Source organism: Cimex lectularius, unplaced genomic scaffold (genome assembly GCF_000648675.2).
Source record: "Cimex lectularius strain Harlan isolate CLEC.00 unplaced genomic scaffold, Clec_2.1 scaffold34, whole genome shotgun sequence".
NCBI classification, from domain to species: domain Eukaryota; kingdom Metazoa; phylum Arthropoda; class Insecta; order Hemiptera; family Cimicidae; genus Cimex; species Cimex lectularius.
The window spans coordinates 2,458,714-2,485,697 of record NW_019392635.1 but is presented as its reverse complement, the minus strand read 5'-3'; the positions used below and the strand labels follow the sequence as shown (position 1 = coordinate 2,485,697).

The 26,984-nt window shown below is 34.1% G+C and overlaps 3 protein-coding genes across 3 annotated transcripts; all 3 read right to left on the bottom strand.

The window, feature by feature from the left end:
* Positions 1-3,863: 3,863 nt before the first annotated feature.
* Positions 3,864-5,185, bottom strand: LOC106661987 (isopentenyl-diphosphate Delta-isomerase 1). Its single transcript, XM_014385780.2, has one exon. The coding sequence runs from the start codon at positions 4,719-4,721 to the stop codon at positions 4,014-4,016; it is 708 nt and encodes a 235-aa protein (XP_014241266.1). The 5' UTR covers positions 4,722-5,185; the 3' UTR covers positions 3,864-4,013.
* Positions 5,186-7,406: 2,221 nt separating this feature from the next.
* On the bottom strand, positions 7,407-14,327 carry LOC106661998 (protein NRDE2 homolog). Its single transcript, XM_014385794.2, has 17 exons — positions 14,175-14,327; positions 13,997-14,117; positions 13,202-13,312; positions 12,937-13,144; positions 12,732-12,872; positions 10,259-10,433; positions 10,027-10,176; positions 9,702-9,928; positions 9,522-9,645; positions 9,282-9,453; positions 9,036-9,189; positions 8,848-8,975; positions 8,465-8,773; positions 8,226-8,391; positions 8,035-8,146; positions 7,753-7,931; positions 7,407-7,688 (listed from the first exon to the last, which is right to left on the bottom strand). The coding sequence occupies exons 1-17, from the start codon at positions 14,221-14,223 to the stop codon at positions 7,530-7,532; spliced, it is 2,685 nt and encodes an 894-aa protein (XP_014241280.1). The 5' UTR covers positions 14,224-14,327; the 3' UTR covers positions 7,407-7,529.
* A 1,550-nt stretch (positions 14,328-15,877) lies between these two features.
* LOC106661688 (uncharacterized protein DDB_G0290803-like) lies at positions 15,878-18,709 on the bottom strand. Its single transcript, XM_014385235.2, has 4 exons — positions 18,377-18,709; positions 18,191-18,291; positions 16,294-16,561; positions 15,878-16,212 (listed from the first exon to the last, which is right to left on the bottom strand). The coding sequence occupies exons 1-4, from the start codon at positions 18,585-18,587 to the stop codon at positions 15,902-15,904; spliced, it is 891 nt and encodes a 296-aa protein (XP_014240721.1). The 5' UTR covers positions 18,588-18,709; the 3' UTR covers positions 15,878-15,901.
* Between the last annotated feature and the right edge of the window lie 8,275 nt (positions 18,710-26,984).

Here is a 26,984-nt window from a genome sequence, read left to right as displayed (position 1 = left end):
TATAGAAAGATTGATTTATAGAAAGATATCTATAAGGTAGATTGATAAATAGAAAGATTTATTCATAATAGAAAAATAATAAAATTGATTGATAGACAGATAAATGGATTAATATACAGAAATATAAAGATGGATTGAGAGATAGATAAATAGAAATATTTATTGACAGGCAGATAAATAGTAAAATTTATTGATAGATAAATATAAAGATAAATTGATAGACAGATATACAGAAAGATTGATTTATAGAGAGATAAATATAAGGATAGATTGATAAATAGAAAGATTTATTTATAACAGAAAAATAATAAAATTGATTGATAGACAGATAAATACAAAGATGGATTAATATACAGAAATATATAGATAGATTGAGAAATAAATAAATATAAATATTTATTGTCAGACAGATAAATAATAAAATTGATTGATAGACAGATAAATAGAAATATCGAATAATAGACAGATAAATAGAAAGGTTGATTGAGAGCCAGATGAATTGGAAGATTGATTGATAAACAGATAAATATAAAGATGGATTGATAGACAGGTAGATTAATTTTTTTTTTAAATCTTTCTATAATTTAACTCTCTGTTACATTTCCAACAATACTTCTATTCATGTTTTTTAACATTCCTATTTTAAAATAAATTTTCTTTCCTTTCTCAGTGTATTGCTATATTTATTTTTTTCCTTTTGTCTTACTCTTTACTTATGTCAACTGTGGCTGACGTTACTTATCCAGGCCTAGTGAGCGCCATTTTATTTCGGCTGTATTAAAATTGTATTATTTCATAAAACCCTGTTAGTAATACAATACTCTAAATAAGAAAAATAAAGCTATACATTCCTCTAAATTTTGGTTTATAAGCCCAAAACTATTATACATTTTTCAATATTTAATTATGATTTATATTAAGCAATATATGTAAAATATCCCTCAGACATTCAGAAACCATTTTCATAACAATAATTTAATAGATTAATTAAAACTTTTATAGCTATAGAATAACATTGATAATTGTGATTAATTCACTCAAAACTCGACAATAAAAGATTTTATTATCTTCTACTAGGTCAATATTTTATTTCTTCTTTTTTTCCTTAATAACCATATAAATTTATACGTGATTACTGATTTATATAAGCTCAAATTTGCACATGCATGTACATACAAACGCAATTGTACACAGTTGAGCCTGTAGGCAATTCGTTTTTCTAATTTGTAAACAATGAAACAATGAGTTACCGGCCTTGAGAATCACCCTTGTTCTTATCTATCTGCTAAGTTTGAGCTCCTGGGGCTATCAACAGCTAGTTCATTTCAGACCCCAATGCCTAATTTAGTCCCTAAATCCAAACCCACTACAGTTAACCACACTTAAATACATTCTTTCCTATTTGCATACCATTCACTCAGAGTATTCGAGTACTAGATATTCCTCCATCACCCTTTACATCTACTATATAACTACCCTAATTGAGGATAAAGTATTCATTATTCCACCATCAGCCCTCTTACACTGCACATTCATGCCAATAAATACATTCACTGTCAGCATGTTAAGGCACAAAACTATCAGTACCATAATAATAAAACAATCGTGTTTCCTATAAGAATCATTACAAGGGACCCAAATACTTGCTGCCCTGCTTAAGCACAATTCTGGTGACATTCCTGCATGCTCTATATATAGAGCCAAGGAATTGCACCTTCAATTAGGTGGGACACATCGAGTAACGTTTTTCTGTATGCTGGACACATACGTGGGCTTTGGCCTAAAAGGAAGTAGAACCTGGCCTATTATTAATCGGGTGAGGACTTCTTCTATGAGTCAGGCTCTCCGAGGGCCACCTATCAACAGTGCTTCTAAGAGCTCCTCTCCCATCCGGGCCCACTGGTCATTTTTTTAATCGTGCTTTTTATTGCATTTTTGGTGTCAGAGGGCCTGTTCACGGTGGTTAAGTCCAGAGGTTGGAATGTCCCAGCCTTAGCCGCCTTGTCTTCCTTTTCATTACCCTCCAGGTAACCAAACAACCACAGTTTCACTAAGATGTTTTAGTTTTTAGTATCTACCTGCATATATTAGTAATTCTTAATTCATTTATGAATAATATAGATACATAGACATGAAAAATCTGTCCAGGTCAATATCGGTGGCCACTGACACGCCATCCCTAAATTCTCCTATTACACAATAACTATTGTATTTTTAATTATTGTATGAAAGAAACCATTAAAAAAATAAAGTTAAAAAGTGATTAAAGCTACAATAAACTGTTGCTTGCTCCAGCTATTTGAACTTATCTTCTTATCTGAAAAATGCATTAAACAAATAAACAATTTGAGAACAAACATCATGAAATTTTTTATCTTTGTAATTTCGACATATCTATTTTTTCCCCCAATTTTTTGTAATTTGTTTGTTCCAATCTAGAAATCGTTCTTTAGCCTTATCAAATGTATAAACTATCACGATTTAATGTTTTTACTTGTTATAAACAAAACATTAAAACTGTTTATAGTGCGATAAAAAATGTACTGAACACATTTCTGTGCGATAGGTATGCACACATTCCACCTAGGGAAAGCTGAGTCGATTTCACAAGTTGAGCTTTGAATAGGAATTTGTCCAACTTTAAGTCTATTCTCATTTATCTGTACACACTTTTAGAAAAAGATAATAATATAAAAAATAAATAATACAAATATATAAAATGAATGTATTTTAAAGTTAAAATCTTAATATGGCTGTAAAGTAAATATTAAGTTATTGATCTTCTCTCCCACCTGGTGCCAAGAATCTTCATTAGAATTATTCAATTAAACCCATACGTAATTTCACCTTTCTGCCAAATTTAGAAACCTATGTTCGGTGAAAACAGACCTTTTCAATTTGTAATATATGCAAGATAGCCACTTGACCAACAATAAGATGTCCTAAAGAGATATCCAGTCGAAAAGAAGGTCAATACTGAAATAGAAAGTGTCTATGTAAATTATTGAAATATGTAGCAACTGACCATTTTTCGTCAGTCAATAAGGTTTTTTTTACAATAATTTAAAAATGCAAATCCACACATGAGACTATTGCTGTAATATATGCAAATTCCTTTGAATTAGGATAAATATTCTTAAAGATATACAATTATCCTTACCATCTATTGACCTTTTATATTTTTATAGGCCAGACCAAATGAAGGCCTTAAGAAATTAAACCCTGTCAAAAATAGTATTTTTAGCGTGCAAAGAAGCCGTTTGGTCTCCGGTGTGAGGTCTCCCTTAGGCATGGCGGAAAAAAGTACTATTGCTACAATATATATGTGACGAATTTGCATCTATATCTAAATTTTTGAAAAATTACTCAGGCTTAGGTTGTTTTAAAATAAGCTTAATTGATTTTAAACAATTAATTTATTATAACTCCTTCAATAAACAACAATTAGTGATGCATTATGTTATAGAAATTATTTATTTCATGTAAAAGTAATGATTTCCAGTAATCTGGGGATAACGCTTGAAGAAAATAATTGAGATCTGCCATTAAAAAAAGAAAATAAAAACAATAAATAACCTTAATAATAAATACAACAAAATATATTAAATTCGTTTAATAGAATAGTTTAAAAATATATTTTTAAAATTATAAGCATTACTTAAGCAACAAGACAAATATATGAGACTTTCATTTCACAGTTTGTTGGTTCTGTATACAGATGTTTGTCTTATTCTGGAAATAAACCATATAAAATAAAAACAGATCTATAGCAACAAACAGGAATAAAAAAAGAATATATTTGTTAAAAATAGATATACAAAAGAATAAGAAAGTAAAGGGGTAATTTGAACAAAAGTAAAATTATGTTTTATTGTCTTTTATTACCAAAATTGGTATCGTATATTTTTAAAAATTCTCAATGTGGAATACACTTTATATCTTGTGGTTGTAACAGAATTATTTTATTACATTGTATTTTATATGTTAAATAAATTATAAATCTGTGTAGAACACTAATGTTGATCAAACCGATGAATGGTGACATGGTCTTTATATTGGTCTATTCTGTGGATGTTGTCCCACCAGGTCTTGAGGCCGTTGTTCGACACGAGTTTGAACCAAGGAGTAACCGGGTCTTTCAATTTGTCCATGTAATCACTGAAATCGTCCCTCGGTACATAAAACACTTTGCTCACTTCGTCCGGGTTGGGTTTAACGGGCAAGTCTTTTTTGATCAGAAGTATGTAGTCGATTTCGTGCTCGCCCCAGTTGCCGTCGCCGATCGACTTGTACAGTATCCTCGTGATGTAATGCAGGTCTTCCGGGGCGACGAGATTTTGCGATATGCCCAGTTCGAACTCCAGGCGTCTGATCGCTGCCAGCTTGACGCCGAGCGCACCCGGCTCGATTCGCTCGTCGTTGATATCGTACAGAGGATGAGAACAGCACGTATTGGTTATGTGATCGGGGAACGTCACCTTCGTACTCGACCTCTTCTGCAGCAAAAGCTCGTTTTTCGAGTTAAAGAGGAAAACACTAAAAGCTCTGTGTAAAAGGAGGCTACCTACCATGTGACAATCCCTTTTACTAGCCTGTCCGACCGCTTTATCCTTTTCATTGACAAGAATGCACTTTTCGTTTAACGACGCCTCCTGGACGTGGTTGATAGCCTGGACGACGGTCGAGAACAGTCTCACCCTCGGGACGAGTAACTTCAGCATTTTCTCCTATTTTTACACTATTGTCAAATACAAAAACTGACCTTTTTAATAGGCTGTTCAGGCGAGAAGGCTAGTCGAATCCGTTCAAATAAAGGATATTTCAAGCTGATTTATTTTCGGTTATTCAGTGAAACGTGCACGTAACTAATCCAATCAGCCACTTGGCGTTAATTTGCTTAACGAATGAACAAACGGCAAGTCAGCCTTGTGAATCGGCTTAAACAAACTGAGAGTCGGGAACGGTAGACAATCTAGCAGAAGCGGTACCACGTTTGTCACTTTTAACACTTTCTTCCCCTTCCCTTGTTTTCTGCTGGAGACCGGGGCATCTCCGACTCACCGGTGTTGGTTTCGTCAAAAGCCACCGACTAGTGACAATTGACAGTCGACAACGTCAAACCGAGGAGCGATCGGACTTTTAAAAAGAATTTTCCCTCGGACCAATTTGGCGAAACCTCAATTTTAAACTAGCGAAACGGCAATGGCAAGAAACACGTATGAATTATCTTGCGCCTTAATAGCTTAATCCTCAAATAAGCATGAAAAGTTAATTTTTCATAATCTTGGTCCGTCTGTTCTCGCTGGTTTAAGGCCGCAAGCGTTCGTCGTTAAGTTATATTTCAACACTTCCTTATACTTGATTTTCACGAAACTTTGACACTTTTGTGCTTTAACATTTAACTTTAAAACAGTATGTCATGTAAATGTATGGCATATCAAACTTCTGTAAAAGTGGATCCATCAGACGGATTAAAAATAATTCCTCTGTTCAATGAGAATGTAGCCCAGGAAAGAGGTATGCGAAAGTTCATCAAAGGATCATTGCAGAACTGCTAAATCTAGAACATATTAGGATTAGGATAATTTAAGACTGCTAACTGTTCAACAACTTAAGGCATATGTAAAGACTCGGAAAGGTAGAAACAAGCCTGTGCAAATATTGCCGGGAAGAAGAAGATATATGTATTCCGTTGGGGTTCATCAGAAGGACCTGGCACACGTTTAAATTCTCAAGACAGTAGTGACACACTTACGCTCACAAGTGGTCAGTGTTCATACTGTGAGGTTTGGTGTAGAAGCCACTGCATCACATAGACTAGTGACTCCTTCCCGTGCCTCGTCCCAAAAGGGTGGGTGCCATCTATGCACCTGACCGTGTGCTGCATAGCTATTGGAAAAGCTTTCACTTGGTGCTGAAATGCATCAGCTGATTAACCATGCTACACTATCTAGATAGAGAAAACAACTCTATCTCCATGAATGTAGAGGCCCTACCAGCATCGGAACTACCGGATCTGCTTCGGCTGTGGTTTTGTTTATGAGGAATTTCTAATCACCCCCTACAGGAATGCCGCCTTTGGTAAAGCCTACGAACCGAACAAAGCTCTTCTTTAAGTACCCACTAGAGGCCTCACCTTCTACCAACTACAATTCCATTCTCACATAGCGCGCTACCGGGCTTGGAACTTGGAACACTCTTGCGCTATCCCGTAATTCAGTTGGTTATGGACCCTCCTCCATCTTTGCAGACAGGATCTGGTACCCTAACCCCTCTGTGCCACTGATCCAGCGGGCGCTGTGCACAGCTGACTCAAAAGCCAACAACTCTCTTTATGCACTTTGAGGGACTCAAGGCGTATTCTTTGTATCCTCGCATGCTATCTTCCATATTCATGAGGAGGGTGCTTATAGAGATCGAGCGTGCAGGGAAACAAGAATACAGCTTGTGCTTTAGAGAGTGTGTCACCCATTATTTTGCACCTGGAAACCCCTCTTGCATCCAAGGGCTGAGAAGGGACCGCAGGAATTTCCTACAATCCCGAGGAAAAGGATTGAAAAAAGGACATGCCTGAGAACCTGAGACTCACTTTTTCAGGTTGCACCCCTCGCAATGTGGGATCAATGTACCATTCTTTGGTCCCATGATCCTCATTTATTGAGGTATGATCCCTCTGGGTAGAAAAAGAGTTGAGAATGCTGAACAAGTCGAATGCCCTCTCGACCATCCCAGCTCAAAGGAAAAAGGAGAAGAGAAGAGAGGAAGAAAAGAAAAAGAAACAGAGGAATATGTCTTCTGTTTGTGTGAAGGTTTATGTAGGGAGAGGAAATGGTGCTAATGCAATGGAAGAATTGTTTAGCCAACCCGCCGCAGAGTAAACTAGCATTGCGATGTTTTCAATGACCAATATGGACCTCATGATATTTCTGATGCCTTTGCACCTGAAGGATAGACATGGGAGTTTTTGGAAAAAAAATCCTTAAGCTTAATGAGGAGAAACATAATTTGATTGTATAATTAAAAATTATCTTTAATGAGAAAATGTCTAGAAATACCTCACAAAAATATACATACACAAACTAGTTGATTTTTATTAAATGTTGTCTTGTAACTTGCATTACTCATGGTAAACAAATTTTGTTTAAAAAGGTTTACCTCATAAAATTAAAAGATGTATATTATATTACAATTAATTAAGGTTTTTAGTTGAGATAAAAAAGTCAATGGCATGAGTGGGATTTGAACCCACGATCTTCGGCTTGATACGAGGTCACGATAGTTCAAGTGGTAGAGCAGTGACGTATCAATCCGAAGATCGTGAGTTCAAATCCCTCTCGTGCCATTGACTTTTTTATCTCAACTGAAAACCTTAATTAATTGTAATATATTAATTGGTCAAGCGGACCACGAAACTAGTGAATTGAAGATGTATATTATGTTGAAACTAAAAGGAGATAAAAATAAAAATTATATTTGTTTAAATTTTTACAATGTTTGTATGTTTTTTAAATTTTAATTTTAAACATTTTTTATGTGCTTTCTTCATCTGTTTTCATTGGCATGCCATCTTCTCGCAGTATTTCCAGCTCTTCGGGTGTAATATGAAGCCTAAGCTCTTTTTCTACGAGCAAATCTTGTATTTCTGGTAAATCCTGCGGTAATATTTTACCCGCTTCATAATAAAGAATCTGTAACGAATCAAAAGATAATCGTGAGAAACGGGAGACAAATTGATTTATTTGAACCTTTTACCTTGACCCAAGGGCATTTCTCTAAGGCATGGTAATAAACTTTTTTCAATTCTGGTGGAGGTAGCGGTGAAGAACACTGCAATACAAGCCTCCATAAAATGGGACATCTTTCAAAATTTTTTAATTCGACAATTTTTGTCAACTGTGATTTCATTTGGTTGTACATGGCTTGTTTAGAAACTAAAAACGTAACATGAAGTATTTTTAACATTTAATAATAATCTTATAGATGTTTTTCAAAGGAAGCAAAGCACGATAGCTTATATTTTTTTAAAAAACTTACTTGTGTTTGTATCATCTGTCTGATGATGTGAGTGTAAAATTAAAAATGAATAGATGGCTGAAAGACAGGACCCTGTAGATACAAGCATTTTTCTCCATTTCATACCTTTCACCTAAAACAAATTTTTTTATACACTAAAAACATAACTAACTTTTTAAAACAAAAGTCAACAGTAGAAATTTTTATTATACCTTTATCGAAGCTAGAATATGTAGAAACTTTGCATTGTTTGGAAACTTCTCAATCGCTTTTGATAAAATATCACATAATAATGAATATTCAGTAACATTTTTAGAGTAGGAATGGTGAAGGATGTCTATATAAATTTCATAAACCCCTTCAATGATATACCTCAACCTTAAACAATCAATATGTACTTATATTTTATAATTTCAAATATTTAAAAAAAAAAATAAATAAATAAAAAAACCTGGGAGAATCAACACCCGCTTCAAGGCTCTCTAACGCTTTATTAAAAATTATTTTCACATTGGAAGACCCTGTAGCAATGTACGAGAGCCATGCTTGACAAGAAATCCAAGAAACAAGGTAAGGTTCACACACAAGATCATTTAAAGTCAACTCTGTTTCTGTTTCATTGATTGCCTCCATGATCAGCTCAGTTGTGACATGAGAAAACCTTTCCAAAGCTTTTGAAATAAGTTGTTCAGAAACAGTTGTAATATTTTTTAACTTTTCCCCGAAGGAGAGTGCCACTAGGGATTTAAATACCTTTTCTCTAGGAAGAATAAAATAAATTAATATAAGTAATGTTAAAAATGAAAATTAAAGAATGAATATCGATGTATGTACTTATTTAATTCAAAATCTTTTCTAAGCATCATTTCAATATAAATTCTGTAAATAGCACAAAGATGCGATTTATCAACTGAACCGACATTCTGGGGCGAGTCCTTGAGTTCAATAGCTGTTTCAAGAATCTAAAACATTGTTTTCATTGGCTAAATTTGTAAATTTTTAGTTTTCGAATTAAAAATTACCCTTTGTGCTGAATTGAAATTGTCCAATTCTTCAAGGAGGGCGTACTCCGCATACAGTGGTAAAAAGTCTCTGTACTGCTTCAGAAATTGTTTCGCTCTTGATTTATAAGATTTCCCACTTATTTTTTTCAATTTTACGAGCAACCGCCACCATCTGTTTCACCGATTATAATACATTAGCTGAAATATCTGGATTCGCAGCTTTTGTAAACATTTAAAAAAAAATTGTGTTCAAAATTGACAAACCTTATCTGAATGACAAGAATGGGCATCAAATCGTCATTGCAAAATTTTAAAATGTTAAGAAACATTTTATCGATTGCTTCTAAAAACTGTTCATTTCCAGTTTTATCAGCTAAATATTGCGGATTCACTAATAAATCTTTTAACGTATTCAAATGAAATCCTTCTTCTCCATCTTAAAGATTAAAAAACACCAATGAAAAAAATGCTATTAAAAATGAAATAAATAAAAATAAAATATACTTTGTACTATCCCATACGGAGAACTAACAACTGAAAATAACAGTTCAGGACTTTCTAAACACCAGGTGATTTTTTTTAATCCTATAAATTCATAAAATGAATCAGTGCAAGGAAGAAGTGGTACCTAAAACACAAAATATAATAAATTTCCATATATTATTTAAGCAAATGAAAATCTACCTTTAGAAGTAATAACACAATCATAGCTAATTTAGGCCTAGATTCAATGCTCAAAGGGTAAAGAAGATGTGAGAGATCTTCCTGTAAAACAGTCCTCTGTGGATCTTCACTTAAATTATCTTTATCCGTCACGGGTAAAAAATAAACACCACTTCTCATATGTTCAACTCTTAGCCAGAGTTCTGTCAGAGTCAATCCTGATGTTATTACTTTGTCCTCAATTTCCCCTTTGAGCAAAAAACAAAATGAAATTCAAGAATTTATGTTGTTATGCAGCTTAGTAAAATATTTAAACAATAATAATAATAGTAATAATATAAATTACTTATTTCTATGTCTGGTATTTCAACATCCAACTTGAACGCCCCAGAACCAGCAACCGTAAAATTCATCTCCAAGTAAATCTGAACGAGAGTCCAAAGTTGTTCCCACAATCCGGCTTGGCGTAAAAAAATGCCACACTCGAAAAGGATCTCTTTAAATCAAACACTTTATTTATTTATATATTTTTTAAAATAAAAAACAAAAACTTACAAACCTGATTATTTAATACAAACCTAAAATGAATTCTGATGGCTGGTTGTGCACCCTTTGTAATACCGCTGCATAAGTGTCCAGCACACTTGGGGCAGTCATTTTTGAAAGGTTGAAAAGCACAGAAGAGACCAACCATTTCCAGCCGATTCGCGATGAAGGATATTTACTAATTATCTGCTTAGCTTCGGTGTTCAACTAATGCACAACATATCAAAAACAAATTGTGTTCATTTTGTGTTTTGTAAACATTGTAAAATCAATTAAAAAATGATTAAAAAAATTCGGAGTCATAAATTCTTAGCTCATTTTCATGATCACATTCTATCATACAATTTGTATTTTTGATATTTAAAAAATTCAATTTATTTCTATTAACTTATCTGACATTTATTGAATAATTAATCGAAAAATAATAAATTAATTTTTTTCAAAAGCAATAATATTTTATTAGGTGATTCCTCATTTTCTCTTCCTAAGTTTTTTCATAGCTAGATTGTAAATGAAACTGTCATCATTTGTTTTAAAATGTTTAAATATTTATGAATGTGTAGTGTGAGCATCGACCCTAATTGAGTGAATGGTAGAAAATAGGAAAGAATGTGGATAAGAATAAGTGTGTCTAGATTTAAAACTGGAGGCATTGGTTGCTGAAATGATCTAACTGTTGACGGCCCCTGGAGTCTATTTAATTTTAGTGGCAGGTCAGATAACTTGACCTCGGATGCCAAAACTTGAAGTGTTTGATGGTGGCAAGCTTTGGGAAGTCGTAAGCTCAATTCAGTACATATTCATATGAACTGCACATAACTGTGTAGAATTGAGATTATATTATAAATCAGTAAAAATGCATCATTCAATAAATTATTGTTGATTATAATTAATCCATTTATGTTTTTGTGATCAATTGACCAAGTTACTTCTTTCAATCAATTATTCTTTCTGTGTAAGGTTTCGTTGAGATAAAAAGGAGAATTGTGTCTGAGAGGATCAAAGTCACGATAGCTCAAGTGGTGAGCAGCGGTGTATTGAGGTGAAGGTCAAGGGTTCGAATCCCGCTCATGACACTGACCTTTTTATCTCAAGCAAGACCTTACATAGGAAGAATAATTAATTGGTTGATTATAATATTTTTAATTTTCAATCATTCACATTAATCTTCCTAATTTTTCAGGTACACTGTGAACCGAACTCACAACTGAAGTTATGGTTATGCATCAAGAGGTTGAAACACTTATTCATGATTTCTATATAAAATTTATATAAATTAGGGGACTGTAATAACTGAGATTGTTGGGTACAGTGTTGGCTGAGTGGTTTTGGTGTCAAACTTGTATTTGCCATGCTAGTATTTCTGGGTTTGATACTGGTAGAGTCCTAGGCATTTTTGGTTTTTAGTAGGAAAAATGTATTTTAAAGAGGTTTGACTCCCTGTGACACCCAATGGTTAGTCGGACGTTAAGCCCTTCTGTGTAACAGGAATTACTTTAATTAAGAAACCTTGTATTTGTCATGCATCCAGGGTACAATTTTCAGTGCTCCTTTTAGTTTTATTATTTCATAAAATTTTGATAAAGTATTTTAAAGTAGTCTGACATAAACCTCATGGTAATTACTTTAGTTTAATACGTAAAAGCAAACTTTTATATAATTTTTCACTATATTTAGTTTTTTTGTGAGTATATTTAATATTTGACCATATATTACCTTTATTTATCATGAGTTCTTTCTGTTTAATATAAAAAAATTCTTTTTTTTTCTTTTTCTGATGGCTATCAACTCTCATGGTTATTTAAGCTCTTTTAAAATGTAAAATCTCCACGATTAACTGAAACTACTGAGTTAAAGTGATCTCAGTCTTCAATATATCAGTTTTTGAAGAAAATCAAGCCTCATGATTACGATTATGGGAATGGACGTTTTACCATTTTTTTTTATTGTTATTTGATCAAAGTAAAAAATAAGGCTATCATTGAAATTCAGACGCGTTTTGGCATTTCGCCATCTTCAGTGTTTGGGTGATTTCTGCAGAATGAGGTTGTGGGTTTGTCTAAAACTGGACCAAAAAAATTTAGCAAAGACAGGCAGACTAAGATAATATGTAACTATCAAACAATAGGTTTATCACCCCGCAGACCACAAGAAGAATCTCAAAAAAAAAAAAAAAAGGTTAATTTTTTTAGAAAAACTGCATGATATATATTTTTTTAATGGCTTTATGTACTCTGCATATTGGCCAATGCCAGACAATAATGATATGCGTATTCGTGTTGGGAGGAAGGGTATTTTGAAAAAAAAAGGCCAGAGGAGACAGCGGGAATTGAACCTACGACCACGGGGTCTATGAGCCGAGAGTCTCTCACGCTAACCACTCGGCTACTGCGGCCCCGAGAATATATTTAAAAAGATTTTTTATCAATGTTAATGTGAATTAAGTATTCAGGCTCAAAAATGCGAAATGAGAATAGAATAGAGTATATATTTTTTTAGACTTACTTTGTCATAGGTGTAGATTATTTCCATTAAAGACATCCTATGCTCTAAAAGTTCTTCACTCTGTGGATTTTCTTTGAGAGCTTTGTCTAAAATAGATAATTTCTTTTCTGTTTTCGCCCTCCTGTGACCTATTCCTTGATCCTAAAAAAAAATATTTAAAAAAATTAAAAAAAAAATTAAATATAATTTTTTTTTAAAAGCCTACCTGAAATTTGACATAATTCAACCAATTTTCAACATTGTTCGGATCATTTCTCAATAACTGATTAAACTCGGCTGTTTTTTGGGTGAATTCTTCGATACTCATTACTTCTTCTCTTTCCTCTTCTACAGATTCTTTTTTGTCGAAATATCTGTCATTGAGCTTGTCTTTTTTCTTTTTCCTTTTCTTCTTTTTGACTTGTGTCGCTTGTCTTAATTTTCATTCATTTTATAAAGATCTTGATGTGTGGAAAAAAAATAATGCTCACCTTTGAATGACCGGTCTTGTAAGCTGAATTTGAGGTACTGCAGGAGCAGGAGTCTTGGCCTTTGGCTCTGAATCTTCATAATACAAGCCAACTCGATTATCCGGTTGAGTTCTAAATAACATAAGACCACAATATAGTCAGAATTATATTTAATATTTCAAGTTATGTCACATTTTAAACATATAGGGGTGAAAGAACCGAGTTCATACATATCCATATTGATATTTAGATATTTAAAATTCGTAGTTTGATAGAAACCTATCATTTTGGTTTGCCTATCATCGCAGCAGATTTTCATCAGTCGGAGGCATTTCGGCGTGTAGCCATCTTCAGTGTTTGGGTGATATCTCCTGAAAGAGACTCCTATGAGAAATCATCCAAACGCTGAAGATGGCAAAATGCCAAAATACATCTGATAGGCAAAAATCAGTGAGGATAGGCAGACAATGATGTTAAGAAGCTATCATAGTTTTATCTGCTGGTAGACCAGAAGATAGGACTTAAAATTTGTTTAATTGTTTTCAATTAACAAGTACTACATATGGCAGAAGAGGTTTAAATTAAAAAACATGGTACGTACGTGGGAAAATCACTGGGATGGCAGAAAATCATGTAAACGCTTGATCAAATGACAACTGAATAAATTTTTTATACATTATAAATGTTTTTGATGATTTTAAACCCGGTTAAATATAACTATAAAAGAGAGATAGTCCATAAATGAACATTACACAGGTTCTTACTCATTTGTAGTAGCGCTAAAACGCTATGTATGCTATGTGTTATCTCTCTTACTTTTCATCTTCGTCTCGTTTCCTTTTTCGATCTTCTTTGGCCTGTTTTTCTTGGACAACTTGCACTGCATTTTCTGGAAAACTGGAACAGTTCAACCACCCTTCGGATGTAGACGATTCTCCTAAAAAACAAAACAATTGAATTTATCCTTTTATTGAACCAAACCGACAGTAAATACCTTCATTCTGAGAGCCATTCTGTGATTCATACGCTGGGAAAAGTGGCATTTCATCAAATGTCCAATAATAAAAAAATTGGTATGTTCTGGTTTTTATTGAAATTTAAAAACCTGTAAACAAAAACCTACAAGTTCCCTATTATATATAAGAGTACTGTTCCTTCAAAACAACTCACTAGGAATGATGATGTCATTGAATTGACGTCAACATTGGAGTCTTGAAAGAGAAATGAGTTAATACAATATGTGTCAAAATTTTTTTTTAATGAACGAGTACCACAAAAATTTTAAGAGCTTGATAAGTTAAAAAAATTAAGCTTAAAAACTCTTTATAAAGGACTCTTCATATTCAGTCCGTTAATATCTTAGTTGAACAGATAAACAACATACCAAGGCCTACTCTTTTCTCTATGTTCATAAATAACTTTAAAAATTTGAATTTATGTAAAATAGGAGATATGGTTTTCAAATTGGTAGCTTATGCAGATGATCTTGTGTGACTGGCAACCGACAACTCTGCATTACAAGGAATAACAAACTATTTTCAGAAATATTAGGGGCACGCAACTTAAAAGTTTATTACAGAATTGCAAAAATTAAATTTTCAGGAATTGGGGGAGGCCAAGGCAATCAAGGTTGGGAACTTCTATTTTTTTACAGCAGTACACCTGCCCATGAGGAGTTTTATTTTTTAATTAAAAAAAATTTTTTTTTTCTGTTCTCATAATGATTACAGATTTTCAAAACGTACTAAAATTTTTACAACTTTATTTTATTGTTTAGTTATATTAGGCATGTATTGGTAGCTTTTTACTACAACAAAGACTTAAAAATTTTATTTTTTATTTTATTTATTAAATTATTTTTACAATTACTATTTAATGTTAGTTTCTATCACATTTCCAAATAAATTTAATTTATAAACTGTTCAAGGGTATGCAATGTTCTTTCATCAAAGTGCATAATTCTATAGGCCAGCCGCTTCTTTCTAGAGTGACATGTTGAATATCTCTTTTGGTCGAACATCTGACATTAGAAAATTATGTAGTGCCAAGATTGGGGTGTTCTACAGCTTGGGAAATTAATGTTATTGATGATATGCATTTGCTGAAAATTCTCCCTGTTCTACCCATGGTCCTTAAGTGCCATGTGTGGCATATAAATTCATGCGGTGTTCAATGGCTGGAATAAATGCTTTGGTGTGGATTCCTTTTATCACCTCCCTCCACTCATTTTCCCATGTTGTTATTGACTTCCAATTAGTCCAAAATTTCACATACGTTATTGGTACCCGGGAGTAGGTGACTGACAAGCTTTCATCAGACGCAGCATCTTTTGCCATCATATCCACCATTTTGTTGCCAACTTTCTGTGGTGTGCTTTAACCCAGCACAATCTGACCTGCCATCCCAATTTCGCAGTTTCTTAAGCATTGCACTAATTTCTTCCATTGTCATTCCCGCATTATTATGGTTTACTTGGAGGACATTGAATAATTCCAGTAACAGTGTTAATTATTGGGTGTAAAAATTTTACAACACTTTACTCAACAATGTAATTTCCTTACCTCAAAAAACTTTTCAGAGGAAGATTAAGCACTACCTCACAACTGTAGCCTTTTGAATTTCTTGAGTCAAATTTTAATTTTAGATAAAAATCTTTTGTTAACTAATATGATTAAATTTTTTAAATAAACAAATAACAAATCATAAGAAATTTTAATCGAGTCATAATAATTTGGTGGAATATATAGGATTAAGAAAATCCATCTTGGATTTGTTTCTACATTCTCCCAGCAATAATTTTCTCAATCTCTTAAATACCAGTGCAAAACCAATAAACAGAAGACAGTCACATTTAAGTTTTGCTTGTCTGTAATGCTTCTTTTTTTTCTTATGAGCCACATTTTTCTTGTGATCGATGTGTGCACCAGGAGGTGCTGAAGCCGTTTTGTTGAGTACTACATCGCTTTCTATTTTACCTGTGTTAAATGTCTTCTGTTGCAAATTTTGTTCGTTAACTAGTCTCATAGTCGTACCTTATTCATGGATAAAAATGTACATTAAATACAATTGTAATGTCATTATACTCGAGTCTTATTAACCAACAATAATATTACTTGTTTGGAACATGGAAATTACAGATTGTAAAATGTTTCCAGAACTGTCTGCGTTTTCCCTTGAGCTTTGAAACTGTTGCATACTGTTGCCAAATGTCGGTGTTTGCTTTGTGATGTCAGACGGTGAATTTGAAACAACTGGCGACTCCAAATTTACAATTTTTTCTGACATACTGCCTTTTGATGCAATATTAGAGAGACATTTTTTCAATATCTCATGATTGACCTCATAGTCATCTGTATTTTTTCCTTTCTTTCTCTTGTGAATCTGTAATACATTTTGCAACAATGTCATTATACAGTTACATGTTTTACCATCATATTAATTGTTAATAAATTAATTTTTTTGTGTGCTTATATTGTTCACACTGACAATTTTCGTTTTTACAAATGTGTGGTGGTTAGTGACCGTTAATCGATATTTATTTAGAAATCGTGAGATGCGGTCTGGTGTGATGTAGGTTTCAGAAAAACATTTTCTTTATCGTGCCACGATAAAGAAAATGTTTTTCTGAAACCTACATCACACCAGACTGCATCTCACTGTTTTTACAAATAACATTTCTTTTAAGAAATGGCATGTTCTGCTATGTGATTTGTATTTCTAAAAAATGAATGTTTCAATTTAAATACAATTGAAATATTAATATAGTTATTATATTATTATATGCAATATTGATATTTATGCTATTTACATTGGGGCAATGATCCTGCAGATTGATTATTGAAATCATCAAGATGTCAAAAAAAAAATCTCAGGCAGATGGATGATCTGGTATGATGAGACTAACATTTATTCTTTAAACAAGTACACTTCATAAAGTTATGAATGGTGTTGTGATATCCAAGTCTAACGTTTCCTCTACATAACAAGAGCAAGGAAAGCTACACAGTTTGGAAATGCTACAATGGAGGTAATTTTACAATAACTAAAAGGCAGCGAAGCATAGAAAATTCCCCTGAGATCTTCCAACACACAACTTAAACCACCTTGAAGGATTGAGGAACAGTCCTAAAGAAAAATAAAATGAAAAAAAGGGACCTAATGTATCAAGACAACAGGAAAAAATCGTTTGGACCACTATATTATGGCATATAATATGTTTTTAGTTGTAAGAATAGTGTGGTGAAAAATTAGAGCAGTACGTGTACCCACAACTACTGGGGTACTGATCTGAAGGACAAGGGTTCGAGACCTGCTCGTGACACCAATTTTTCAACTCAATAATAATTAAATTTATATAGTTTTAGAGGCAACATCCACCTACCAATTGAGACTGCTATGAGTATAGAACATCATTTCATCTGTTCTATTATCTATTATGCAAATGCTTTATGTTTATTTAAATAACACATAATTGTATACATGTATTGTATGTACAATATTTATTACCAAATTAATTATGCATGTACCTACTTCTGGACAGACTCCTCTTAACTTTCTATCAACAAAGTTTTGTCTTTGTGTTACAATTTAAATACTGAAATGTAAATATTTTTAAACAAATAGAAGACTTATAAATAAAAAATATCCATGACCTAGGATGCAATTTAATTTTCAAGGACTTAGAACGTTATATAAAATAAACATATGAACACAGGACTTAGAAGGTAGTTTCTAATTTTATATTTTGATTGAAATGAAGTTGTTTTAAATTAAAAAGCCCTTCCATTCAATATTTGCATAAGAAATTTTATAAAACAGGAAAAACTCGGTTTACTAAATAAAAACGTTTTTTGATTTATTTAGAAAAAACCAGGTTTACAGGTTTATATTGCATTATATACTATTAGAAGAAATTTAAACGTCGGGGTGGGTTTTGTAATAATTTACTTTTATAGTATTTATTTCTTGGGGGTTAAATGGTGTTTTATTGAATTAAATTGCATTATGTACCTGCGAGGAAGATATAATGAGGTCCAAGCTATTTTCGAAATCATAAGTGTTTTTTCCTTTAGGGTCATTTTCATTATGGTTTTTATTGTTGTTTAGCTTTCCTATAAAATGAAAAATATATAAATAAAAAATAAAAAACAGACTGGATAATGCATTTCATACTTTTTGTTAATGACTATTACGCACCATTACCGTTGTTTGTCCCTTCTCGTCGGCCTGATTTTGACTCTTGAGACAGAAGATTTGTCATTGCCATAGTTTCCCTGGTAAACCTGATATTTTGATTTGTTGGTTTTTCACTTTTTCTTTCAAAATTACGCGTTTCCTCGTAATTTTCTTGATCGCTGATAAATTGAGTTTCACTGCTATTTTCATCAATAGATTTACTAGTCTTCATTATTTACGTAACGTAAACGCTTTAACGTTTAAGGCCAAAGTCTTAATTTTTTTACCAACTCGTTTATATCAATGATCAACCTGTTTATAGCATTCATTACAGCTGATGACTAGAAGAGCACATATGCATTTTTTAATTAGATCATTTCTCGCTTTACTAGCACGAAAATAGTTTTATGGTTTATTGTCATTGTTATTATTAACACCCATATAGAGCTATAATGTTAAGAAAAACTAACAAAATCCTAGAGTTCAGACGAAATGTTACAAAAAATTTTCAATTAATTAAGGTTTTTAGTTGAGATAAAAAGTCAATGTCACGAGCGGGATTCGACCCCACAATGTTACAAAAATATTATAACAAAACATGTTTTAACCTAGGTCGTCGTTTTTCATGATGTTTCAACGTGAACACCCAAAAAGAACAATTCGTCGTAAAATGAAATATATTTATCATATTGCGAAATTGAAGATTTTTTTCTTGAGGTTCCTGGTGAGCGTGATGGCCCTGGTCCGCCTATCCTCGCTGTTTTGTTTCGTCAGGCGGTTTCGCCTTTTCAACTTTTTAGCGGTGGGTCTGCGCTTTGATTCTGCCAGGCTAGACCATTTTTACATTAATTTTTAACAACTGTTGTGTAAACTTACGACTTAATTTACTCAGACCGTCGTCTGACAGACCTGATGGAGGGAAACTGCTAAGGTATGTATTTAATATCTTATCCGGAGGAAATTCCTACGAATTAATGAGTAAAAATAAAACTACCCTTCATCAGAGAATTTAAGGTATTTCAACGGTGCTCCTCGTGTAATCCCACTGATGGATTTTTGCAGTAAATAATTAGCTCGAGTTGCCCGAGCTGCTACTTTTTAACAAAGCCGACTTCGATGACTTCTAAACAAGTTCATGTTAAAACGAGATTTACAAAATAAAAGCAATACATTTTGAATATATCTAAAATCTCTTGCATTGCTCTGGCCAAAAACTGCCAGAGAGGCTTTCTCATCGAATTAAGTGAAAATAGCGTTTCTTATTATTTAACGTTTTGTGCCAAGATCGAGAGTGTTTTTATTAATTAAAGTTTCTATTCGAATCATAAATTTGTAACACCTAGAGGAAGTGATTAGGTTGACTAGAACCTTTGGGGTTTGAGATAACGCCTCGTAATTATTTCCCAGGCGGTATCAATGTTGATTAGAAATGTGATACGAGGTTTTATTTTGTAAAATTAGAATGTTCGTTAGTGTGACAACCCTTCCTAACGCGGGGTCATAACTCGCTATTAGCGTTTCCAGTCGTGGTATTGTGAAAAGTGAACAGATTGGAGTGATTAAGGTCTGTTTTGAAAGGTGGTTCGAGTCGTCCTGAATGGACTATTGTTCATTGATTTACAACTGGTCACCCATTCAGAAATGATTATAATTTGTGTTAAATTCAGCCGATGATTTATAGTCTATTTATCTCACCGTTCCTATCTAAAAAGTTGCAGCGGTGTACAATAGATGTGATTTTTTGTTTTTTAAATAAATTTTATCCTTTTCGGCATCGAATTGAAAAAGTTCATCAATTTTCGTTCAATAAAACACTGAAATCAACGGCTCTCCGAGGTGATTTTTGTTCGCCGGATTGAAGGATGGGCGGATGTGCTATGCGGTCTTGTGAGATGTCTACTTCATGAATATGCAATCGAGTCGACTCGGGTCACCTTAGGCCGTGTACTCGCCAAGGTAAATAGGCTCTATTTAGGCCTCGATACCACGCTTTTTACCATTCCCAGCCTGTTGTGGTTCTAAAGACATCCAACGACCCATTGTCAGTGCCGGCAATGCGGGGAGACTCTAAGAATTCGTCTGTTTAAGAGGCAGTGATGTAATCAATATCAAGTGCATGAAAAATAATTGAAGTAGTATTTAGAATGTGGTGTTTAGTGACCGTTAGTTAATGATTATTTGGAGAACGTGACATGCGGTTTGGTGTGACACAGGTTTTAGAAAAACGTTTCGATCTTTATTGAGATCATCTTCAGGGCTCAAAGTGTTTGTTTTCTGTGTAGATGTGTCGTTATTGAGTGAGACTCTCAACACGGCACCCAATAATGACACACCTCCACAGAAAACAAACACTTTGAGTGAGTACAAATATTTTGATCGAATCTCAAATTTCTTGCATTGTATAAATTCAAATATCTTTTTACCACATCCTACATGTATTTGTATAATTTTAATATGTTTATAAATCCCAGGCACTGAAGACGATCTCAATAAAGTTCGAAACGATGGCACGGTAAAGAAAATGTTTTTCTAAAACCTACGTCACACCAGACCGCATCTCATGATCTCCAAATAATAAGTAGTATTTAGTATTTAAAAATCGGTATATAAATGGTGCCTTTTTTAACAGGGGGGGGGGAGTATTTTCCTTTTTCTCACTCTATTTTTGGTACCAAGTTTTATGTGGAAATTTTGTTTAAATTCCTGTTCATATCGTCCCTAGTGGACATGAATATCACATATTTACTCATTAGGCTGTTCTTTTCTCCCCATGTAAATTTTAATCCTTTGGGAGGTTCTTCTTCAAGGGAACTTATAAGAAGGGTTGAATTTAAAATTAATTTCAATGTAATGCAGATAATGTCTGGTCATGGGAGAAACTACATCACAGTCATCGCACCGTACAAACTGCTCAAAAATGAACAGGGATATTTGTAAATTAGACTTATTTTGTTAATTTTAATTATATTAACCAACATATTCTTCTTAGTTAACAACTAAAAAAATGTTAATCCACATTTTTAATAACTATTTGGAGATCGTGAGATGTGGTCTGGTGTGACGTAGGTTTTAGAAAAACATTTTCTTTCTCGTGCCAACGTTTCGATCTTTACAATTAATTAAGGTTTTTAGTTGAGATGAAAAAAAGCTAATGGCATGAGAGGGATTCGAACCCACGACCTTCGGCTAGATACGCCGCTGCTCTACCACCTGAGCTATCGTAACCTCGATCCACTCGGACATCAACTCCCCATCTCAACCCCACCTTATGAGTTTTCCTCCTTTTGCCATTTTTCAATAATTAATGAGTTTCGATCTTTATTGAGATCATCTTCAGGGCCTACTAAACACCACACATTTTTAATAACGGCTTTACTTAAGAATAGTAAACATAAAGATGACTTATTTTGTAAACAAACACCTTATCTCGTCTTTTCTATATTTTAATCCCGTTGTATTCTGCATTTATCCATGGAAAGACATCACCTTGAACCAAAAGTTCGCAATATTATTGTGAGAATGAGTTATCGAGGTCACCGGGAAGTTGATATCGCAGAGACAGTTGGCTTTTTCAGAGCGTGGTCTCTCGGGCTTTAGCCCGATTCCGAGAGATTGGTAGTGGATCTCAGGGCATTACGACGGTAAGGGAGGACAGAAATATTGTCATTGCTGCAAAACGGAACCCTTTCCATAGTGCCCGCCATTTCCTAAAGGAAGTACAAGATGTTTTGGCAAAGACTTTATCAACACAAACGATTCGTAATAGTTTTTGGGTAGTTGGCCGCACATTGTATGCCCTTTGAGACGACGAGCAACAGCCCGCCACCAGCAACACGGGGAGAATAAATTGCAGCGAGAGCCTAGAAGTGAACACCAATTGTTATGCTGTTATGTTTACTGATGAGTCACGTTTTTATAGTGATTGCAGATGCCGAAGAGTCTACCGAGAACAGGGGGTGCGTTCTGTGCCCCAGTTCATGGTCCCTTCAGTGCACTTTGGAGGAGGCGGTGTAATGGTCTGGGCTGGGATTTATACTGGAGGACGAACTGGGGTTGAAGGCAACCTCACCGCAGTCCATTATATCCAAGAAAGTATCGAGTATAGACCTCAAACCAGGGATTTTCAATTTCTGGATGACAATGCCAGACCTAATAGAGGCAGAATTGTTCATCAGTGTTTAGAAAACCTGGGAATTTCACATCTGCCCCTTCACCCATTGTCTCCAGACCTCAATTCCATTGAGTACATGTGGGATGTGTTGCAGAGAAGGCTTTTCGATCACCATCCGCAGTCAGTTGACCTGCAACAACTGAGTGCAGCATTGCAACATCTATGAATTCCTTATGAAATAAGTGACAACCTTATTAATAGTATGCCTAACAGGTGCACCGAGGTTTTATTGGGTTGTCCGGAAAATAATGCAGGATTTTAAGTTTTCATTAAAAAAAATCTATATAAAATATTCTGTTTACGTTTACAGGATTACTCATTCTTATTAATCCTCTTCCAAATGATATTGTTTGTTTACCTCTGTAGCATTCCGCTACTTGGAAATAATTCAGTCATCCTTATAATGTCAAAGCGAGAATTTCGTACGATTTTCTTTTACGAGTTTAAACTCGGCCGAAGCGGAGCCCAAACGGCTAGAAACATTAACCAAGTCTGGGGCGAGGGTTGTGTTAATGAGTGCACTGTGCAAAGGTGGTTTAAAAAATTTCGGGAGGGAGATTTCAGCCTTGAAGATGAAGAAGGTCGTGGAAGGCCTTCCTCTCTTAATGATGATGTTCTGCGATCAGTGGTGGAAGAAAACCCCAAAACAACTGTTCGAGAACTTGCAGAGCAACTCAAAGTCAGTAAAACGACCGTCGCTGACCACCTCAAGGCGATTGGAAAAGTGAAAAAACTCGAAAATTGGGTTCCACACTCATTAAACGATCGCCAAAAAAATCAGCGCTTTGATGTTTGTGCATCACTTCTTTGTCGAAACAAAAATGACCCATTTCTGGCCAGAATTGTTACATGTGACGAAAAGTGGATTCTCTACGATAACACTAGACGTTCTGGACAGTGGCTCGACAAAGGAGAAGCTCAATACATTTTCCAAAGCCCCCAACTCATCAAAAAAAGGTAATGGTTACGGTATGGTGGGCTTCATTTGGTTTAATACACTACAGCTTCTTAAATCCTGGCGAAACCATCAATGCTGAATCATACTGTAACCAAATTAATACCATGCATCAGAAATTGGCAGTAATGAAGCCCTCTTTGGTCAATCGGAAAGGGCCCATTTTGTTGCATGACAACGCTCGACCACATGTGTCACGTGTAACGTCACAAAAATTATTGGAGCTTGGCTATGAAACTTTGCCTCACCCACCCTACTCTCCGGACCTCTCGCCTACTGACTACCATTTTTTAGACACCTGGACCACTACTTACAACACATAATATTCAAAAATCAAACGGAACTGGAAAATGCATTTATTGACTTTATCAATTCTAAAAATTCTGAATTCTACTCAGACGGAATTAATAAGTTACCAACACGTTGGGAGAAATGTATTGAGAGTATGGGAAATTATTTTGATTAAAGAACATTGCTTTAAAGTAACTAGTTTCTTTTTTTTTGTTTAATACCAAAATCCTGCATTATTTTCCGGACAACCCAATACTAACATAGGACATGATACACGGTATTAATTGTTTAAAAAATTATTTTGTCCAATAACCAAAATTATGGAATTAACACCTTTTATTTTGTTACTTTTCAAAATCCTTTCATTAAATTTTCCTTCAGTAAAAAACAATAATTTCTAATAAATTTTAATGCAATTTATAACAAAAATAAAATAAAAATACCAGGGAAAGTAAATACAACCAAATTGGCAATATCCCTATTTATTTTTTAGCAGTTGTTCGTTCAGCGCGCAGTCTTCAGGCAGGCAATGCTGTTAAGAAATACATACTATGCAGCCATCGGCTAAATGTGCTTTGGTGCCTAAGTGAGTTAAGTTAATTCCTTAAGTTCATTAAAAAATTAGCCTTCGACAAAGATTACAAACATTTTAATATATTAATTTAATAATTGTGTTGTAATAATCAATATTCACAAACACTCATCTGCACAACACAGCGGGGAAACAGTTAGAAAAATTTGTTTTTACAATTTTTACCGATGGGTGGTCGCTTAAAGATCGTCCTGGCAGAGAGTACGCCCCTGAAGTTTGGCAAAATTACAACAGGCAATCATGGAGAAAATAGAAAATAAAAAACAAAACAAGAAAAGAAAAAGTAGATTTCTTGTAAAAAGCGATAAATAACCATGATGAAATTAAAGAAATTTTAAATCGTAGAGCAATGGTCGCAGACCGCCTGCCGTAAAGACCGAAAGGTCGAGATATTTATCATTGTTTACCATGGCCCTCTCACTAGAGCGATTTAAGGAGATTAGAACAATATTGCTCATGAACTGTACCAAATATAAAAAGTACCCTTTCATCGAGATAGTGTGCTGGGTCAAATAAAACAAATCAACAGGTTTACTTTGTTGTCACGACGAGGTTTGCAACATGTTACAATCTTAAGTAACTTTTCAGGCGACACCAAACCCGATGGTCTATCAGGTCGTAAATTCCGCAAAGAAAGCTGATTGTGAGGCCTAAATTATGCTGCGAGACGTTTTGGGATTTCACGTGAAATTTCCCAAGAATTAATTTACTGTATTCCTTGCGAATTAAATTTTGGATTGCCGATGTTTGTGTTACACAGTAAAATAATTATGATTATAAATTAAATTTTTACGCATCTGTAGTAACGGATTTGTTAATCAACGGAAGGGATATAAAATTTAATCAGTTTTATTTTATGTGGAGTTTATTTCAAGGCAAATAAGTTAATACATAATTAATATATGTTATAAAGATATAATCAAACAGTATACGTAACTTTCAATTAATTAATCTTTTTATGTAAGGTTTTGGTAAAAAATGGCAAAAAGGAGGGAAAATTCGAAAGGTTTTAGGTTGAGATGGGAAGTTGGTGTCCGAGAGGATTGAAGTCAGTATAGTTCAAGTGGTTAGAACAGCGGTGTATTGAGCCGAAGGTCGTCGGTTCGAATCCCGCTCATGGCACTAGCTTTTTCATTCAACCAAAACCTTACACGAAAAGATTAATTAATTGAAAGAAGTAATTTGGTCAATAGACCACTAAATATAATCAGTATACATAACATTGTAATAGGCAAAAGAAGACAAAAAAAATGATTGAGACACTGACAATTTTTGACAGAAATGAGACAATCCTTGTAATTGCTATCATCGAGAAAGAAGGTTGAGGTCTAAATCAAAGAAAGCCGGCCTCTCTCGTACCTCAGTGGATAATTCGCAGTTGTTAATATATAGGCGGGAGGGGAAAAAAACTCTCAACAGATTGAACAAGTGCGAGGAACTAAATAAATAATTGGCCAATTTAGCCCTTTCCCATCTAAACTGTTATTAGAGATGTCACGGGTCAGGGCTTAAACCGAACCTCTTCAGTCCGTACCGTTCACATTGCTCTCACACATTGAATAGGTGTATTTTTTAACTCTCGAAAGGGGTGTACAAACCTGGGACTTTTTTTTTGTACCATTATCGTGCAACAATTTGATTATGGTGAACGGTCTGCTGGGAAACCAGACTCAATCCTCGATTATCCCGCCCTGTTGTGGACACTCTTCAGCACTTCTGAGGGTCGTCGAAGTTTCAATCCAAGAATTATACAAATTGCGATATTAAATATGTAGGACAAAGAGGCAGATATATTAAAACGAGAGTAAAAAAAAAACACTTGCCTAAATCGAATAAATTTTCTGAATTTAGGGACTATCTAAATGAAACAAAACAATTTAAATTTAAATTCAACAGTTTTAACAAAGGGAGAAGGAACTAGATTAGTTGAAAATTTGAAATAAAAATTGTAGGATGTAGGAAAAACGTATAGAGATAAATGCATAAATAATGTTTTAGATTTTGATTTATCTACTATTTTAAACATGTACGTACATAATATTTGACGAAGAAATTAATCACTAATTTAAAATTATTTTGTTACAGTATACAGGGTGAATTGCTACTCGTGCTACAAACTTCTCCAGTAGATTCTTCACCCTAAAATGAACAAAAAAGTTCATATTGTCCATGGTCCGATNGTTGAGAATCGGACCATGGACAATATGAACTTTTTTGTTCATTTTAGGGTGAAGAATCTACTGGAGAAGTTTGTAGCACGAGTAGCAATTCACCCTGTATATTAAGATAATATTCAGTTATGTTGTAATTCACGATTTTTGCACTTAAAATTTCACCTGTCTGGATGGGTATAAACATGCTAAGCCAGCTTCCCATTGAACGTCGCGTTGACGTTGGATCGGAGGGTTCGATCACTTTTACAATTCATATCGAGAGATGTCTTATAACTCAGTCAACTGATGATGAGCGTTTAAAGCTTGAAATAAGAGTAAGAAATTTCTTTGAAAGTTGACCAAAACGTCTCACAGTACTAGACTGAAACAAGATGACAGAATTAGTCAAAAAATGACTGGACACGAGACGGTCGCTTGATGTCCAGCTTGAAAGGTATTCACACAAA

Excerpts from the sequence above, each read along its gene's own strand:
- LOC106661987 (XM_014385780.2), bottom strand. The coding sequence starts at position 4,721 with ATGCTGAAGTTACTCGTCCCGAGGGTGAGACTGTTCTCGACCGTCGTC.
- LOC106661998 (XM_014385794.2), bottom strand. The coding sequence starts at position 14,223 with ATGCCACTTTTCCCAGCGTATGAATCACAGAATGGCTCTCAGAATGAA. Across the intron at positions 9,646-9,701 it reads TTGTGTTATTACTTCTAAAG|GTACCACTTCTTCCTTGCAC; the intron begins GTAGATTTTCAT and ends TTTGTGTTTTAG. Across the intron at positions 8,976-9,035 it reads ATTTCAATTCAGCACAAAGG|ATTCTTGAAACAGCTATTGA; the intron begins GTAATTTTTAAT and ends ACAATGTTTTAG.
- LOC106661688 (XM_014385235.2), bottom strand. The coding sequence starts at position 18,587 with ATGAAGACTAGTAAATCTATTGATGAAAATAGCAGTGAAACTCAATTT. Across the intron at positions 16,562-18,190 it reads TCATTATATCTTCCTCGCAG|ATTCACAAGAGAAAGAAAGG; the intron begins GTACATAATGCA and ends AATGTATTACAG. Across the intron at positions 16,213-16,293 it reads AATTTCCATGTTCCAAACAA|GTACGACTATGAGACTAGTT; the intron begins GTAATATTATTG and ends TCCATGAATAAG.